We start from the raw sequence: 19674 nt of genomic DNA, 5'->3' as shown, positions 1-19674 counted from the left end.
AACCCAAACTACTGGCCTATCCATAAGACTACACAAAAAAAAAAAAAGGCAACAAATACATTTTGCTCCCCACTTCAGATGAATCTGGGATTTTTGATTTTTCATTTTATTTTAAGATGTATTTGTCGTTTTCTTGTTATCTCTAGGCTCTGAAGTAGGGTTTGTCATTGTTGTGAAATCAAGATTAATCAAGGATTAATACAGAAACAGATGTTCTCATCTATCCTTACACTTCTGTGGCAGAAGCTGCTGGTCCCTAGGAAGGCTGGCTGGTGATTTCTGTCTGTGTTCAAATATTTAAAGCAACAACATTCAGTCCCACACTTCATATTTCAGATAAACAATTTAATGGCATCTTAACATTGTTTTCAAAATTTTATAACGTGCATATTTTATTCCTTATGAAGCTGAAATCTTTTTAAATACAAGTAATTCTATTGAAACTTCAATTTTAAAAGTTTCAAAACTGTTTTAACATACTGAAAACAAAACAAAAAAGACAGGTCTAACAGCTATTAAAATGCAGGAAAAAGCAAGAGGACTTCAGGTAGAAGTGCATACATTTAACAGCTACATTTCTTTCACTAAGTATTACGTGTTAAGAAAAACAGAGTAAATTTGAAAGAGCAGAATTTCTAATGCCAGGAAACAGCTTTGAAACAACTTTCCATGTAGCTATATTTATTTCAAAATTTAAGACTGGCTAATTTGTGTCCCAACATTTTGCAGCACAAGGGAGGAAAGATGGAAAATGCTCTGTAGGGGGATGTAGTTATAGGTCTATAAAGTTTGTATGTGTAAACGAAATGAACATAGTTTTAAACAAACTGAGTATGACAGAAAAATGCAACAAAGTACTAACACTGAGAGAATAACAACCCTGTGGTGGCACCAGTAAGCAATGCCAGGGCACTGGGTATTTCTGCATTTTAAGCAAAGAACTTTACAACTTCTTTCATTTTTCTTTTCCTGTCCATTTTGGAAACCGTAGTCCACCCTGCATCACGCATTCTCCTCATGGTTTTGAGTTTCAGTGCAGAGCCTGGAGATTTCACATTGGATGGAGCTGGTGTCTAGCAAGGAAAATAAAGCCATCCATTAGTTCCTGTCAACAATCTGATTAGCTGCTTGGTTTAATCTTATGAAAGGCTAACATACCTTTTTTGGTGCTGTGGGATGTAATTGTGAAGCTTGTGGATAATCTTTGTATAATTTTTTAAACATTTCTTCTTCCGAGACTATGCTCTAATAAATTAAAAAGTTACTTAGTCACTCTATATTAAAAAATACTTTCTCTTTCCCCCCAAAGATATTAAACTATGAAAAAAAGTTATGATGTCATTACGAAGGCATAACAGTTCAATAAAAAGAATGTAAATTATGTACATACAACTACAGTTCCAGAAAGAACCAATTAAGTAAAAATATACATATAAATATTGGCCTGAATGTGGAAGCCTAAACTCTTTATCTTCATTCTTAGATACGGCAATGAGCACAAAGAACTGTTCAGCACCTGATTTGGTCTCTGACTCTTACCAGAAGGTCCGTGTGCTCAGAGCTGTCTGAATGACTATCCAGTTGGAGAAGCACTTTTTGCTTTTTCCTTGTGCTCTGCTCTGAAGGTAGGTTTGTGCTTCTTCCACTTTGCAGTCTATCTGTTGGAGGAGTCTTTATAACGTATGTCTGGGAAAGAAAATTTTTGTATTTTTAGATTATATTTTATGAGGTAAGTATAGAATCTAAACCCCAACTCATGACCCAGTTTACAGTCTGAGTGTCCGAGGAGACACCAGAGACATGTTGGTGGAGCTATTATCTTTCCATCCAAACATGAAGCAAAGACCCAAACAAAGTGGAGTGGAAATATTCTTTTTTGGTTGACAAACGAGGAGAATGAACAGGAAGCTGTGGAAGAGCTGAGTTTCATGGCACATTGTATCTAAGTTTTTCATGCTTCTGCTATCTGCAGAAATTCAGGTTGTTCTGAACTGTAGCCACTACATGTGGACTACGTCAAACATCTAAGAAAAGGGAAACAAACAAAACTGCAGGAAAAGGCTTTCAGAGAAAGATTGTACAGCGATATTAAGATTGGTGTTACTTAAAATAGCCTTTTCACTAGAAGTTAAGCTGAGAAGCATTGCAATGTTCCATTGCAGTCCTTTTTTTGAAAGACAGCATCAAAATGGTGGTGGATTCCATTGTTCCAACATGAAAGCCACAAGCAAACGCCTGACAGGGAAGAAGGGTAAGTTCTGCAGTCAGGAATAGTTTGATACTTTGACAATTTTCACAGCTCTACAGGCTTTTTTCTCTTCCATAGAGAAAAAAAGTGCCTTTACAAATGGACACTTTTGAAGACTAAGTAAAACAATTCTAGAGACGTAAAACAACAACTGAGCAAGAAAAATGACACATTGGGAGCCCTTCCACAACTGTCTAATATCTCCATGGAATGGTATCACCCTTTAAAATCCCTGCTTATCCCAGGAAAAAAATAAATAAGCACCTACAGAGAAGTAAGAAATACAAGCAGAAAAATGCAACAAGAAAAATTCACTGTTAGGAGTTACCAAACTTCAGTGTTGGACTGCCCAAGGGGCTTCCTGCAGGTACCAAAGGAAACATTTTTTTCTTTTCCACCATGTTGACTGCCATAGGAATATAATTTGGAGACTTTTGATTTTTTTTATATTAATAGATTCACTGTCTAGATCTAAACAAGGTTTAGGAGTCTCAGGAACATAAGTCTGTATTTTTTGTAATTTAAAAAGTTTTAAGTTAAAAGCATTCCAGTGTCTTTGGTTGAATGCAAATAAATTATCATGGCACTTCAATTGATTCTACACATGTAAATACTACAAATTCTAAAACCAATTAAAAAGTTAAAAGTCACCTTGTGTTTCTTTTCACTTTCAGGACTCCTATTTCGAGAGTGCTCTTTTATAAGATTCTCCTAAAAAAGAGTTACATGTTAGAAAGCAAATATTTATTTGAATTCAGTTGTTAAAAATCTTCTTGGTGTAATTACAGAACACAGTCTGTAATCATAGAGTCTTACAAAGTTCACACAAATATATGACCAGATGTAGTACAACCGCAGTATTCAAAAGTCATTATTTTTCTATTCAGTTTTGTTTCTTATACAACTTCTCCCAGAGCACAAGCCCAAGCCACACCTCTCACCCACGCTGCTCAGTTAGTAAAAAACTCCACCTTTTCTTCAATTTCTGCTTTCAGCTGTTCCTTGAGGGACGACAGTTCACTTTTCAAACATGACAGCTCATTTTCCTAAAAACAATTATTTAATTTTTAAATAGTTAATATTTAAACCATCAATTTACCATTTAGAATATTTATTATAGGTATATTTATACTATTTGAATAATTAATTAAGTAATCAAAATTAACAATTAATTAATGACTAATTAATTTGTAATCTATTTGTATTATTTAAAAATTAATAATAGCAGGGTTAACTGCACAACCTGGAAAAAAGAAAACAGTTCAAAGTAAGACAGTAATTAATAGGGATACTCACTACATACAAAATTAATTCTATTTGTTTTTCAACCCTATACTCGAAGCTTTGCTTTAGCTTGTTTAAAAAAGACTGAAGTACTATAAGAAACAGGTACTTGATCGGAAGTGTTCAAGGTAAGACCTTAAAACACTTGGGAGAACAGGGGTGACAGGGCAGAATCTAACTATTTAAAACAAAACTTTCCTATTCAAACTGTGAAGTCAGAACATGACACACTATCTGGAAGAGTAGACATAAAAACACTGCTACTCCAATTTATTTTTAGAAACATTTGGAGTTTTTAGTTCTCAGAATAGGATCTGTAAGAAAATAAAAGCAAAGAAATTAGTGGGCTGATTTTTACTGTTCAGTCCCACCAAAGCAGACAGTTAACCCCTCATCAAGTGTTCAACAGGAAGAAGAAAATGATGGCATTTATAATTATATTGCACTTCAAGGTGTGTTGGTTTAACACAGCCTTGGCACTCAGTGGGGGTAGAGGAAGCCACAGAAGCAGCTTCTGAGAGAGAAAGCTGTTCAAAGCTTCTATGTCCAGCAGAGCCAGTTTCTGAAGGCTTTGATGATGAACCTGTTGCTGGCCTGTTATAAATACATACTATTAAATTATAACATTAAGATGAATGCTACGTGTTAAAATAACTTTGCTTTTATTTCTGCTATTAACAGAACTTAGTAGTAGTGGTAGCTGATAAAAGTTATGAGTGAACTGTCTTTGGTCACGATAACATCCAGTAACATACGATGAGGCCCCTGCTACTGATACGCCAACTCTCAGCATCTGCCGCCTGAGAAAGTACGGAGCAAGGCCCAAGCTAGAAATGATAAAGAGAATGGGCTAAAACCACAGCCAAAAACCAGGCATGCTCTAAAAAGACAGACCCAAGGAGTGGCCATGCTAAACAGTTCCTGGAATATGTAAGCTAGTTTGTGGGAAAGTATGAATATGCATAATGGTCTATGAATATGCAACAGGTTGATGTAATAGAAAAGGTACTTAAGGAATGTCTCCTAAGATAGTAGGTGTGCTCTTGGCTGAGTGCCCTTAACCCTTTGCTTTATGATCTCTGTCTCCTATTGTCTTTCTATTAAATTCTTTAAATTTATCAGGAAAGTGAACCTCGTTTTTCACACGGCCCAATTAAAAAGTTGGTAATGCCTCTGTGATGACATATTTAAGGAAGAAAAAAACTGCATGCACTTCTTCTTCTTCCGAGGGGTGGAGAGGTGCCATGGCCAGGGCCCTCCTGGTGCCACGAGCGGCCACCAGGGCCACATGTCCAGGGCCCCTCGGCTGGAACCATGCGCCCGAGGCCACGCATGTAACATACTTTGGCACAGCTTGTAACATACTTTGCCTGCTTAACAGCTTTCAGCCGTGCTGCGAGCAGAAGGGCAGAAGCTGTGGAAACAGCTTCTCCTTTTTGACACCTCGCATGAAGAGAGCCTCTCCATTCAGTGCCACCACCCGTGTGGCAGTGGCGGGGACCACGTGGCCGACAGCAGGGGACATGGCGAGCAATTCCCCGATACGGAGCCCAGGTGAGAATGGTTATAAATAGACATTATATTATTGGCCTTTTGCAAATATTAAAATGAATGCTATATGTATAATGCTGGAATAACTTTGCTGCATGAATACAGTTTTCATTTCTGCTGTTAACAAAACTTAGAAATAGTAGTGTGATAAATATATCCCGGGCCATAGCATAGTATTAAAGTAGAGATTATGCTGATGTTAAAATGCTTTTATTCATGTAACTAACTCAGAGAATGGTAAAGGCAATTTGTGGATTACCCGATCTGGATGAAGATAACAGTGACAGAAAGCCAGAACCCCAAAGGAAGAATTCATTGACTCTCCATTATCAGGAAAGGTAAAAACAACAGGATGGAACCACCAAGAGAAATAAAACATATTGATTTAATCTACAGGATAGCATGAAGACAAGTCAAAGGTTAAAACCAAGCAAAAGAACATCTAAAGTCAAAGGAATATTTGAATAATGCATAATGGTCTATGAATATGCAACAGGGTGATAGAAAGAAAAAAAAAATTAAAGGGTGTTTCCAAGGTAGTAAGTGTGCTCTCTGCTGAATGCCAAGCACCTGGCCGCTTTCTTTGTTTAACCCTTTGTTTTATTGCTGTCTCTTATTGTCTTTTTTATTAAACTTTTACAAATTCTACCAGGAAAGTGAACCTCATTTTTCACAAGATCAACCTTTCAATGCTGCAAAACCCTGTAAGAACTTTTCAACTGAAAGAACTTGAGAACAAACGGACCTGCAGACAACAATTTTCTCCCAAATCAAAGAAAAGGAAAAAGTGAAGACATGTGAACAGAACAACATGGCAACACTAAAGTCAAGTGAGGGGAAGGAAGGAAAAGAAGTGCTCCAAACGTCAGAGATGAGATTCTTCTGCAAGTCGTAGTGGGGACTATAATACAAGAGTCTCCCTTTAATTCACAAAGCGCATGGGGGAATGCAGAGATCCACTCACAGCCTGTGAGAAAAGGGGCTCAGGCTGGAGTGAGTGGATGCTAAAAAGCTGTAAGCTAGTGGGAAATTCAAACAAAGAGAGAAGATAGAGAAAGAGGACCCTTGCTTCCAAACTAGAACAGCTCCTCCTTAAAAGACTACACCCCCATGAACTAATGACCCATGCAAATCAGTTGTGGGAAGACTGTTTTCCTGTGGGAGGGACTCACATTGTAGCAGGTCAGGTGGGACTGCTACTCGTAAAAATTAAAACCACACTGGAAAAGTTCACAGAGAACTGTCTCCAGTGGGAAAGACCCCATGGCAGAGCAAGAAACTCCCTAAGCAAACTGAAAAAAATTTTAGAAGTGATAAACGGACTAAGATCATGTTTTGTCTCTCTGTGCTGTCAGTGGGTAAGAGGGAAGGATTGGGAAAAAAAGTGTTCTAAAGGTTTCTTTTAATTCTCATCACCCACTTTCTCATGACCCAATTTCTCATGACCCCACCAATCTTCTCGTTACTATTTAAGTTTGAACCTGTTTTACCCTTAAAGTGTTTTTCTCCTAATTGTTATCTCAGCTCATGAGCCCATCAATCTTTCTTCCCTCTCCTCTGCTCAACTATAGCAGAGAAAAATGAGTGAATGTTTTTTTAATGCGTGCCTGGCTCTTAGCCAGTATAAAACTACTACACAAGGACATCAGCTCCTTCACTGAATTATTTAACATTGGAAAGTACTCCTTACCAGTGCTCTTTCTGATGATAACTGCTTTTGTTGTCTAATTTTATATATTTTTAACTCTGCATCTTTTTCTTCAACCATTTTATCATATTCATTCTGTGTTAAAAAAAAAAAAAAACAAAACAAACCAACAACAAACTCAAAACATGTGACTAAATGTTGCAGTTATAGATCTACCCAGTCTTAAAACATCAGTCATTTTTTCAAACCAGGCTCTTCAGAAGATTCAGAAAGCACCAGGAACAAACACTGATGCTTCTGCAGAAACTGTAAACCAGAAAATGCTTGATGCAGTATTACTTTGTGGACTGGCGGAGAGTGCTTTATTTCTATGCAGCAATATGTGTTCAGCACCTAAGAGCCAGCTGTGCTCTTTTTATTAATGGTATCTGCTAAAGATATTGCGCAAGAGAGTAATAGAAAAGTAAACTAAAATGTGTCAAGCTAAACTTCTGACAGTCACTAAGTAATCTCCTCAGAGAAAGAGGCCAAACTGATACGAAAATTCTGCATTCAGATGGTATCAAAGGAAGCCTGAATAAAAAATAAAAAAAAATCCTAGAAGTTTAGATAAATGAAATTTATCTGCCCATAGGCAGGTTTTCAAAATCTTCTAAGTAATTTGATTTTAGATGATGAAAGACAAGCATGTGTTCAGCTTCCTTTCCCCAGATTCAGACCTTTTTCTGGTTTGGAAAGGTTATTAACATGGTGTCAACACATTACAAATCACAGCAATCAGTAAAATCTCTTACCTTGTGCTTTTCCATAAGTGCCACCATTTCAGTTATCTTATGCTGACATCGGATATCAGTTTCTCTCTGTATCATTGTTGCTTCATCATAAAGCAGCTTCATCTTTTCTACCTGTTAGTAATAAACTTGCATTTCATTCATAAACATAACAATACATTTTTTAAAATCTTAGTTTAATTTCTTCTTCCCCCTGTGGGTGCAAAGGATGTAGTTCCACTTGGACTTCATTTGCTTTTAAGATCCTTTTCAAATCTGACATCTTTTATGCAGATTGTTAAAATGGGCAAGATTAAAGGAACATTCCATGGCAAGCCAGTTCACTTCAAACCAAAAGGCCATTTCACACATTCTGCCCTAACATTTCTTAGCATTACCATTAAGAAATGTGTGGGCAGAAAAATACTAATATGGGAGAAGTTATATAATTTACCTATGCTGACTTTATACCAAGGGTAGAATTTCCTTTAACTATATCTTGAAAGGAAGAATTTTTAACTGGGTTCTTATTTCCAAAGACATTCAAATACTGCAACTTAAGCACCTAATGTATTAAAGCTTTGCTCACAGGCATTTCTGTTAATAAGACTGAAATGTAAGAGCAAGGACTCTGGTCAATAAAGCTTCATAAAAACACTTAAAAATTAAATTGCAGTAAAAATTGACACCTCTCACCTCTTCATGAAGTTTATTTTCATTCACTTTTCTTGTTTCTATGTCTTTTTGATAGATGTCAACTGCTTCCTTATGTTGCTTGTTCATATTCTCTATCTCTAACTGCAATTTATTCACCTTTTGAGAATGCAGAATTGCTGCTGTTATTTGTTTAGGAATTCATATGTTTATTCACCTCTTATTTTTGACTAGAAACACACTGTTACTTTTCAGGTATAAGATTAAAGTGTTTTCTATTTAAAAGTTCAGCTTTTTTTTAATAAAGAATTGAACCTTGCCCCGAAATGAGTTAGGAAATACTCAAAGAAGCAATGGCAACAGCAGAATGGGGAAGACTGCCCTAAGCAGTCACCCTAAATGCTGTGAATTCCTTGGAAAAAAACCAAAATACAGATGGAGATTTTTTTTCCCTCTCTTGTAAATCTATGTAAGATTTTCACAGGTTTTATGGTATATTTTCCTCCCAGCTGTGCATTTTGTTTGCAGCTTTTCCTTTTAAATTTCTCATATGAATATCCTCAAGAAAGTCCACTTCTTTCTTCAGGTGCAGTACCCAAAGCTGGACACGATATTCCCATCAGAGGGACTGCACCTGCAGAATACATTTAAAGAACAGCCTAAAGAGAGTAATACATATATGTCTTTTAAATGCTTTCCTGTTACTATGAGTTTACTGAACCTTGTTAAGTCCATTATCAACAAAAGAAGAAAAAAAGAAAGGAACTGAGTAGAAACATAATTAATTGTGATGTGAAGTCCATCTCTTTTAAATGTCCAATAGTCAGTGCCCAATGATTCAAAATGGAAGCATCTTCTAAAAACTAGGAGCTCATTCCTGCAAAATCTGTATCTGAGATCCATAAGCCATTTCAGAATGTATTGAACAAATATTATCATTAGTTACACTAGGACTTAAAACACTCACCTCATCTTCTACATCATGTTATTTAAACCTACCTTCCCTTCATAAAGACTGGTTTTTTTGCTTTCTGCAGTAATTTTCTTTTTCAGCACCTTATTCTGTTGAAATAAAACAAAACAATCACCATACCTTAATAAATTAATACAATTATGTAATGGTTTAACTGCATTAGAAATGTCAGAATCTTCAAAATTCCAGCTTGCATCAAGCAAATAACTCTCCATTGTGCAGTTCAGGTTCCAGAACAATTCTCCAAACAAAAGAATGCTCAAATAATTACTGTGATAATACTGTTTCTTCATGACCTTAAGAAAGGTTCCTCCTGAGCAATAACAGGGAATAACCAATGAGGTGAAGAATGGGAATTAAAGCTAAAATGCTGCTGATAGAAGGCGTGAAGATGTCATGACAAAAAACACAAGTTACCTACTTTTTACAGTGAAGTTACTACAATCTGTGCTAGTGCAGAATTCTTTTCTACTAGTGGTAACTGAGATAGGTCCTTGTTGCAAGTACATAAATAATACTATGTACTAAATGAAAAAAGTAGAAGTTTATTAAAGATACTGGGTTTGTAATTGCTTTTTTCAAATTAAGGCTAATATAACAAATCAAGTGATTCCAAAGATGACTCCTTAATTTGCTCAGAGTTAGGATAAGAAAGGAAAGTTTTTAAATTGCATAGTTGTATCTGAAATATATCACAGCAGACAAAAACGGCTGAAAAGTCATCCCAAAATACCATGTGTTTATGTATTTGTGACTTCTAAAATCTCTACACACCTCCTGCTGCAACTCTTCAATGCATTTGGTTTTATTTTCCACCTGTTTCTTTAAATTTTTCATCTGAAAGAGATATTTCAAACATGAATTAGTAAGTCCTAAAGATGACTCCCTGTGTTAGCAATTCCTGTCAACGTTCTCAAACATACACTTGCACCAGTCTGGTTTCTTCCAATGGGACTGAAACACAAGACATGTTAGAATGACCAGTGTTTTAGCCATAAAGTACTACAAGATGTTAATTAATAGAAGTGAACCAGTTCCTTAGTGGTTATAGAATTAGAAAGAAGAAGGAAAAAACCCAAAAAACCCAGTATCTCACAATTTAAAAAATACACTTTATGAAGTTCCCTACAATTCATGAAAAAATTAATTTTCCCAATATTTTCTAGAATCTTCAACTGCTTTTCCTTTCTTGAAATTTCATTTTCAATATTCTTAACCTGAAATTACAATTGTAAATCTTTGACTTTTACGATAAAATTTTGAAATCCATTCTAGTGCTAAAACCCCAGGTTGCTTTGAAACTATAGAAAGAAAGTAAAAATATTTGAATTTAAGCCAAAACTCACATTACATATAAAAAGCTAATCCAGAGCCCATCTGTCACTCAGTGGGTATATTAAAAAAACCAGAAAAGCAGGTTTTCTGTTTGCCTGAAATAAACCAAATCTTTAATATAAACTTCCAAGCAAAGAGTAAACATCCCAATGATTGTGTTTATGTCGTAAAATAATAGTGCTCAGCACGTGGACTGTCACAATTAGCAGCAGCTGTGGAAAGATGAAAGCATCTGTCAGAGATCACATCCTCCAGGCAGAGCTTTGCAGAAAAAATCCCAACAAACATTTTGCATTTAGATTCTGTCCTACAGGTTACATATTTTCAGGACATACGATGTGACGTACGTTTTCTTCTCTTTCATCCAGTTTACTTTTAATCTCTTCACTTGTCTTTGCCATTTTCTCCTTCAAAGACTCCAGTTCGTTTCTAAGGGCCAAATTAACAAGCATTAGTAAATATTTACTTATTACCTTTAACTTCTTTTCAGTGCTGCTAATAAACCCATATTTGATTTCCTAAAAAGAGCTGCGAATGTTGATGGGAAGTTCATAAGCTGCTCAATGAAAATGTTCTTAAAATGAAGCAACATGCCTAGTAAGTTAATATGTGAACCATCTATACTTTTTTTAAATGGGAAAAGATGTTCCACCTAACCTAAGGAAAATACAACCTAACCTGGAATATTTTAGTGCAGCTATGAAACATGGGAGAGGGCCTGTCTATTGAATTGATGGTACAGAGACTCCTGCAGAGAGTAATCCTTATCCAGTTCTGCCTTGTCCCATTCAATCCATAGCCTTGAACTTCCATTTTCATTTCCTTCACACCTAAGATGTCTAATGCAAAACAGGACAGCTCCTTCTATGTAATACAAAATGACAGCAAACACTGCTCCTGTAGCAATAGGTATTTCTAATCGGAGAAAATTTCTACTTGGACAACAGCAATACTGAATAGTTTCTGTTTAGCTATATAATCTAGAAGAACATTAGTCAAAAAAATCCCAGAAAGGAGCATATGAACACAACTATTTGAGTCTACTTCATTTAACAACACCAGATATTAATATTTGTTTTTACTTGCCTTAGCTGGCCATTTGTCTCTTCTAGGTTTTCAACTAACTGCTTTGTATTTTCTTCTGTTTTGTTACTATCCTAAATAAAGACTCACGTCAGCAAAGAAATAAGATTCAAAGTGACTTCTTAAAAAATTCAAACACATCCCAAACACACGGACCTGCCTTATTCACGAGTGTAAATACACTTCCTTTCCTAATTCAAACACAAAAAATTGCTCAGATACTCTACAGAACCATGTCATGTTGCAGCTTATCATCTGATTTGTAAAATGGAGTATTGCCCTTTAAAAAAAGCTGGGAGTTTACAACTTGCCTCTTGTTTTTCTTGCAGTTCCTTGAGTTCTGCAGCCACACTATTGTTCTCTTGTGCTATTTGTTCTTTCTCTAGTGAAAGCTTATTGAGATGTACTGTTAGTTGTTCATTCTTTAACCTAATTTAAAACAAAGGGCCAAGAGGAATAAGATGCATTTTAAAATCTCCTTTTAAGTTAAATATACCCATTATCAGGTGTTACTCTATGCTGAAAAAGTCCAGGCCTCTTATCTACAAATATAAGCTTTGCAGCAAAGTCACAGTGAAATGAAAAGGTGACAGAAGAAGGAAAGAAAACCAGAGTCAACTTTTATATATAAATATAATTAGTAAAGATGATGTAGTTCAAAGCAGGATTAACAATGCGTTCAGAAAACTTTCTCTTCTTGTTAACTAAGCCAAAGAGATATGGAACAACTACATATTCCACAGAATACATACAAATAGAGAAAATGTAATTTACAAATGCAAGTATATAATTAATATCGTTCTGTGTGGTTCAAAATTCTCATTAAAAACAATCATCATTCATTTCACTGTGTATTAAAGTAACTTCTATATAACACCAAAAAAATATTAAATACTGTATTTTCAAAATGGTCGTACGCTTTTTGTTCAAGATCTGTTTTCAGAGTTAAAAGCTGGTTTAAATAATCTTGTTCCTTTTCAGCTGTACTAGTCAGCTGTACTTTCCAATCATGGATTTCTTTCTGCAAAAGGAGAAGGAAGAGTTTTGAGTATACATGTGTAAACTACAACTCATGGAGATTATCAGACATGAACTAACAGCACAAGGCTTTCAGAAGAACCAAACATCCATGGCATGGATTATCCAGACTGTATCTTTATATAACTCTGGTGGAATATGGAAGTGGTGTGAGATAGGGAATTCTGACACCAGTGCTGTACATGTCCCCCTGCTGTGAGTTTAATTACCTAGTCTGCAAAACTACTAAAATTAGATTCCTTGGACATGATTTTAAATAAAATTGAAAATTACTTCAGACATCATAAGCTTTTACATTCATCTAAATAAAAAAAAGACTAGATAAACATCAGAGAATTCCAGTTCTATACAACAGAAGAGAAAGGCAATCAGCAGGGCTGTGTCTTCATCTTTAGTACAGCTACTGTAGGAGTGCAAGGGGCAACAGTCAGGCTCCTCTGTACAGGAGGATAGAGGATCTCCTGCTGTCACTGTTACGAGCAGAGCAGTTCAGGGTGTTCACACCCTGCTCTGTGTGCTATTTCTTATGTACTTGTATACAAGTTAGGATGTGTAACTTCACTATTTATAAAAACATGCTGCTATTGCCCTACCTCAGACCTCTCTGATTTGGAGAGCATTTTCATTTCTCTCTGCAAATTTTCTACAGTAGCCTCAAGATCCTTCTTCAGTAAAAGTCCTCCAGTTTGCCCATTTTAGAAAATGAGTGAAACTCAGTTCAGAACACTCAATTCACAGATCATAACAAGCAGACATGGCAGAATGAACACCTGATTTCCCACTACCTTCACTTTAGTAGATACATTTTCTTGTTAGACTTGTAAATATAAAATCATAATGAAAATAAACTTTTCTTAAGAGTGTCCTTCATACAGCTTAGACTTCTGTGACAGAAAATGGGTCTGTGTCACAGTACAGTAGGGTTCACAGAGGCCAGAGCTAATTACCTTCCTATAAGTAAGAAAAAAATGGGAAAACTTTATATCCAGAGGGAGTGGCATTTGAATAGACATGAACGGAAGAAGGAAATAACAAAAAACCTTGACAAGGAAACGCAAAACATGGGAGACAAGAAAAACTGAAAATATAGCAGAGGAGAACAAGCAAAACACAGGAGACAAGAAAAACAGTGACAATGAAGAAGTTCTTCAAAGAAAACACTGAAACTGAAACTGTGTGTGAGAAAGTTTAGTAGAAATGTTAAGGTAGACTACACAGTGTTTATGGCATTTCAGATACTGACAAAGCAAGAGGAATTTCCTATGAAGGACAAATGCCATGAGATTAAAAATTTAACATTTACCAGAGTTTTTGACAGTTCTTCAAGTTGCACTTCTTTGTCACATTTTCCTTTAGTCATCTCTTCTACAGCACATGTAATGTAAAATAAATGGAACAGAAATAATTTTTCATATTTAGCAGGCAATATAAAACATTTATCCCTTTGGCAATATCCAGTTCTCAAAACTTGTTGGATTAAGCTCAGAAGCTGTAAAGCCAACTTATGGCTTAATCTAAATGTAGACTTCAAAAAATGATTAAGAAATGACTTATTTGCAAATCTGTATCTGAAGAGAAACAAATTATTATCTTAAATAAAATTCAGAGTCTATTATGTTTTCCACAATTATGGAATAAATAAACCATGGACTGTAAGACCAGAGTATTCTCCAAGTATCGATGCACCTGCATTGTTCCAGAAAAAAAAAAAAAAAATCTGAACTGCTGAAGGTATCACATGGATATGCTGAAAAAGGAAACCGGTTATTACTGACTTCCAAATGTTTTCTATGTGCACATTCACAGTACTGGTATTTTTTTCAAGTACTCAACACTAAGGATTGTGTTTGGTGTGGAATTCTCACGGGTCTCATCTTGCCTCATTCTTGACAAGAATTAGCAGTTCACTTTTGAACACTTCTCTACAGATGCCCTCAATGTGGATAAAGACATCCAATTACATTTCTCATCTGTCAGATTATTATAAATGAATTCTATTCAAATGATCTATGTTTTAGTTACTTAATTGTTAAAATTCCATTGAGGTTGTTAATGCTTGTTCTGTTTAAAGAATTTGCCTTATCCCTGTTTTAATATTGATTAATCATTCTCTTTAGTTCTGTTTGTTAATTCAGAGTTTACTTTGTTACCTGTATATCTCTGCTCCCATTCGTCGGATAGCATCTGAATATGCAAATGAAAAGAACACTGGAATTCTGGGAACTACTCAAGAAGAAAGGACTCTTAAAGCAGAGAACCAAAGTGGAATCCAGGACTGAAATAGGACCTCTAAACTGGAACAAAAGTAAAACTGTCTGCCAAGGCAGCTTTATTTGGTCGCCGTGACCTGGGGGGAAGTTCCCCATCACTGGACGACTCCTGGTTAACGAACTGAAAATTACTCCCCAGCAAGGGAAAGCCCGCGAGGGGGGAGAGTCCCAGCTTCACTGTGAAGCGAAGCTGTTTGTACCTCCTCCTCCTGCGTTGCCAAGGGAGTAAGCAGGGAGCATGCGCAGCTCCTCAAGCTCTCCCCCAGAGCTAGGCTTTCTAATAAAGGCATAAAAAGGAGCAAGTCTCCTGGCCCTTGATTTTTTTTCTCCATAACATTTTTGGAGTCTCATCCGGGATCTGGCCACGCCTGAAGAGGGATCGAAGACGGGACGGCCGCTCGCCCTTCAGACCTCCGGGACAGCTGGCCAAGCGGGAGCAGCCTGGGACCAGCAACGAGGAGGAGCGCCGGAGGGTGAGCATTCCGGCGGCGGGTAAAGGAGACGTGCGAGTGGGAGTGTGAGTGAGGCGGGGGCCGGCAGCTCGGACCCCCGGAACTGAGTGTGGACCCCTCGGTACTGCGGTTTCGGACTCCTGCGAAGGGCTCAGCCAGGAAAAGGGGGAAGCGAAAGAAACTAGAGAGTGAGGCATCTCCTTAGGGGCAGAAAGAGCCCCTCCCCTGGGCGTGCAGGGGAAAACAGAGTGTGAGTGGCACGCATTAGGGGCAGGTCCCCCCCCCAAGGGCTAGAGTAGCCTAAGAGGGGTTAGAATTCCTGGAGGGGTGGGAAAACCGTACCAGGGTTGACGGGGTGTCCCCAGACACTGCGGGTGCCGAGAGCTCATGAGAGTCCCTGCTTCCCAGGACTGAGCCAGACGCACCGGAGAGGGTGTGCTGCCGCGGTCTCAGGGAGGAGGCCGTAAACCCATAGCCCGAGGACACCGGGGTGGGGAGTCAGCTTGGAGGCAAGGCGGGCATCCTGCACACACACACTCATCCCTCTTGCTGAGGCTGCTTCGCTGGGGAGAAGGAGTCAAGCCAGTCCTGGTGGAAGGCAAAGGAGTCGGGCCCTGCTCGGGTTGATCCTTGGAAACAAGGAAGGGATACCCCCCCAGGTAACCCGTGCGGAGTCTTGACCTCTTACCTCCGTTTCAAAAAGTGAAGAGGGGAACGGTACTAGTGACAGGGCAGTCTAGTCCGGGGTTCGGACTGAAGGTGTCCGGCCCGGCGGGGGCTGAGGCGCGGGAAGGCCCTGAGGCCCGGAAGGGGATGCCAGTACTAGGGACCCTGTCGTGCGCCGCAAAGCGTGTCCAGAGTCTCAGGGGTGAGGCAAGGCGCGGGGGTACATAGGAGGTGAGGTCATTAGGACTCACCTCAAGGGGTCAGAAGAGAGTCTGAGCCCCTGGTGTGAGTAAAGTGTGAGCGTCCAAGAAAGTGAAGAAGGTTGGAGAAAGTGAGTAGAAAGAGAGAGTTTGTTCCCTAAATGAAAGCAAAAGTGTAGGAAAGAGTAGAAAAGCATAAAGTTTAGAAGTTTTATGTTGAAGTGTTCAAGAATTAAGTCAGGAGATTTGAAGTAGAGTGAGAAAAGCCGAAGAATTTTTTTTTGCTTAAAAACCTGTGTTGCCCGTCAGTAGAGGGCACCTTTGAAATTTTTTTCAGTTTAAAGAAAATGGGACAATGTACTAGTAAGAAGAAGAAATCCCAGTAAGAAAATAACAAAGTGAAGAGTATTCCACCTGGTAGTCCCTTAGAACAACTTTTAGCTAAATGGGATTCTTTAGAAGCCACGAAAGGACTAGATCAGGTTAAAATGGTGTTTTATTGCACAGAAGTCTGGCCAAAATTACAATTACCAGGAGAGTGGCCATGGTGTGGAACACATGAGGAGTGGATGTGCTATCAGTTAAATCAGTACCTAAGAACTCAGGAAGATCCAGACGTAAATCAATTAGCCTATGCTGCTTGTTGGCAAAAGAGAGCCATGAGTAGAGAGAATATAAAAGTCTGCAAATTAAAAGAAAAAGAAAAGTGTGAAAGAAAGGAAGAGAAAGAGGAAAGAAAAGAAACTAATCAAAGATGGGACCCTCCAGACCATTTACCCCCTCCAATTTACCCAGAAGTGCCCCAAGTCCCTCAAAATCCTGTCCCAGTTCCCCTACTAACTTCCCCGAGTCAAACTCAAACTCCTTCAGAACCCTCTCTTCCTCTTCCCCCAGTGGTTCCATCATCACCCCTCCTTAACACCTCTCCTCCCCAGTCCTTAGTACCTTCTCCCCCTTCTCTCCCAACAGCCCCTTTGCCACCCCCTTCCAATAGTCAAAGTTCTTTAGCCCCAGTTATAACCCCTTCAGTTTCCCAAAACATAACCTCTTCCCTAGTCCCCCTTCCTCCCACAGTACCATCCTCTGCTTTTCCTCCTACAGATCTTACTACCTCCCCCTCACCTACAGTAATTCCCCTGCCACACCCTAATTGGGAGTTAACCAAAACCCCTACAGACTCTCATGAGTCATCCCATTCTCCTGGAAATCCCCAGGCATTCCTAACCCAGACAGTGTTATCCGTTGATAATGTAAGTGAAGGACCCTATTGTAACACCAGCTCAAAAGCCTTAAAGCCAGAAAGACTTTTTCCCCTCAGGGAAGTGCCTATGGGAGGAGTGATTGGAGGAGTGGGATTTGTAAATGCCCCATTAACAGCCTCTGAGGTAAGAGGATTTAAGAAAGAGCTAGGAAATTTAGTTGAAAATCCCATAGGTATTGCCACACAGGTAGACCAATTCCTTGGACCCAATGTTTATACATGGGGAGAGTTAAATTCTGTATTAAACATCTTGTTCTCCCCTGAGGAAATACGAATGATCAGAACAGCAAGTATCAGAATCTGGGAAAGGGAAAATAGGTTAGGGCCACCTGAGGATCATAAATTACCGATAGCTTACCCAGGGTGAGACCCAAATCGAGAAGAAAAGAGACAGAGAATGAAGTTAAAGATGTAAGTATACAACTTCTAAAATTTTTTTAGAGAAAAAGGGTTAAAAGTATCCCAAAGAAAACTACAGTTTATAGAAACTGAAGTCACTTATTTAAGACACATAATTGGAAAGGGGAGTAAAAGGTTAAGCCCTGCAAGAATTTCAGGAATAGTATCTATATCACCTCCAAAAACTAAGAGAGACATAAGGAAACTTCTAGGCCTGTACGGATACTGCAAGCACTGGATAGATAAGTACACTCAAGGGGTCAAATTTCTTTAGGATAAATTAATAGACCAAGAACCAATGAATTGGACAGAGAGTGACGAGAAGCAGCTACAAGATCTAAAAGAGAAATTATCCTCAGCACCCGTTTTAAGCTTACCAGATCTTAAAAAGGAGTTTGATTTGTTTGTAAACACCGAGAAAGGGATAGCATATGGAGTTTTAACCCAAGAATGGGGAGGATACCAAAAACCTGTAGCATTTTTATCAAAACTATTAGATCCAGTCGCCAGGGGATGGCCAGCTTGCCTCCAAGCAGTCGCAGCTGCAGCTATTTTGATAGAAGAGGCTCAAAAGTTAACATTACAGGGAAAGATACATACTCCACATGATTTGAAAACAATCTTAAGCCAAAGAGCTCAAAAGTGGCTCACAGATTCTAGAATCCTAAAATATGAAATTATACTGATAAATACAGATAATCTAGAACTAACAACATCAAAAAGCTTAAATCCAGCCCAGTTTCTCTCTGGCGAGCCCACTGAAGAGATAGAACACCATTGCCTAGAACTCATTGATATGCAGACAAAAGTGAGAGAAGATTTAGAAGACACACCCCTTCCATATGGGAGAGTATTGTTCACAGATGGGTCATCCCGAGTGGTGGAAGGGAAAAGAACATCCGGATACTCTGTGATTGAGGGAGAGAAAATGGAAGTCTTAGAAAAGGGAAAGTTACCAAGTAATTGGCCAGCGCAGTGCTGTGAAATATATGCACTAAAGAGAGGGCTAGACTTACTTAAAGATGACCGAGGGACCATTTACACTGACTCTAGATATGCCTTTGGTATTGTGCACAGGTTTGGGAAAATTTGGGAAGGACGGGGATATTTGAATTCAAAAGGGAAAGACTTAATACACACAGAATTAATAAAGTCAGTGTTAAAATCTTTACAAAAAACAGTAGAAATTGCAGTAGTTCACATAAAAGGGCATCAAAAGGGAAATATGCCAGAAATAAAGGGAAACCAGTTAGCTGATAAAACAGCCAGAGAAGCAGCTTTAGAACCAGGAGAACCAGTAAAAATCCTCAAATTGGAGAAAATACCAAGAAAAGAAAAAGAAGAGATAGAGCAGGTGTTTAGTGAAAAAGAGCAGAAAGCAATAAAAGAATTAGGATTACACCAGGGGGAACACGGAGTGTGGTTAACAGCTGACGGACGGAAATTCTTAAATAAAGCCTTAGCCTGAAAAATACTTACAGAAATCTATAATCTAACCCACTGGGGAACCCAGGGGTTATGTGACCATTTCCTAAGGGAAAACCTATGTATTGGAGTACACAAATTAGCAAAAGCAGTTACTCAAGGATGTATAATATGTCAGAAAATAAATCAAAAATTATGAGGAAGACTGAGCCTGGAGGGAGGGAGGGAGTTAGCCTTAAGGCCCTTCCAGAATGTGCCAATTGACTTTACTGAGATGCCCCCTGTTCAAGGTTACAAACACTTGCTAGTGATCATAGATCACCTTACCCACTGGGTAGAGACATTCCCTACAAAAAGAGAACCAGCAGAAGTAGTAACAAAAATAATATTGATTCAGATAGAGGGCCACATTTCACA

The 19674-nt window shown here is 38.2% G+C and overlaps 1 protein-coding gene and 1 long non-coding RNA gene across 6 annotated transcripts; both read right to left on the bottom strand.

Annotated features, from left to right (window-relative positions):
• Nucleotides 1-384: 384 nt before the first annotated feature.
• LOC120747647 (synaptonemal complex protein 1-like) lies at nt 385-10965 on the bottom strand. Of its 5 annotated transcripts, XM_040053671.2 has the most exons (11): nt 10811-10965; nt 9903-9965; nt 9155-9217; nt 8198-8314; nt 7526-7636; nt 6774-6866; nt 3220-3294; nt 2900-2959; nt 1540-1686; nt 1159-1245; nt 385-1073 (listed from the first exon to the last, which is right to left on the bottom strand). In XM_040053671.2, the coding sequence occupies exons 1-11, from the start codon at nt 10913-10915 to the stop codon at nt 930-932; spliced, it is 1065 nt and encodes a 354-aa protein (XP_039909605.1). In that variant the 5' UTR covers nt 10916-10965; the 3' UTR covers nt 385-929. The 5 variants fall into 5 exon arrangements, with proteins under 5 accessions (XP_039909605.1, XP_039909608.1, XP_039909606.1 ...); XM_040053674.2 differs by lacking the exon at nt 1540-1686; XM_040053672.2 differs by lacking the exon at nt 6774-6866.
• Nucleotides 10966-11844: 879 nt separating this feature from the next.
• LOC120747646 (uncharacterized) lies at nt 11845-13940 on the bottom strand. The gene is made up of 3 exons (XR_005699153.2): nt 13888-13940; nt 12464-12567; nt 11845-11975 (listed from the first exon to the last, which is right to left on the bottom strand). It is a non-coding gene; the product is annotated as an uncharacterized LOC120747646 (long non-coding RNA).
• Between the last annotated feature and the right edge of the window lie 5734 nt (nt 13941-19674).

Source organism: Hirundo rustica, unplaced genomic scaffold (assembly GCF_015227805.2).
Source record: "Hirundo rustica isolate bHirRus1 unplaced genomic scaffold, bHirRus1.pri.v3 scaffold_126_arrow_ctg1, whole genome shotgun sequence".
In the NCBI taxonomy this organism is placed as follows: domain Eukaryota; kingdom Metazoa; phylum Chordata; class Aves; order Passeriformes; family Hirundinidae; genus Hirundo; species Hirundo rustica.
Note: the sequence above shows the minus strand (reverse complement) of the source record. Positions and strands in the feature narration are given on the sequence as shown.

Excerpts from the sequence above, each read along its gene's own strand:
- LOC120747647 (XM_040053671.2), bottom strand. The coding sequence starts at position 10,915 with ATGCTTGTTAATTTGGCCCTTAGAAACGAACTGGAGTCTTTGAAGGAG. Across the intron at positions 8,315-9,154 it reads CCAGTCTTTATGAAGGGAAG|GTGAATAAATTGCAGTTAGA; the intron begins GTAGGTTTAAAT and ends CATTCTCAAAAG. Across the intron at positions 1,687-2,899 it reads AAAGTGAAAAGAAACACAAG|ACATACGTTATAAAGACTCC; the intron begins GTGACTTTTAAC and ends TTTCTTTCCCAG.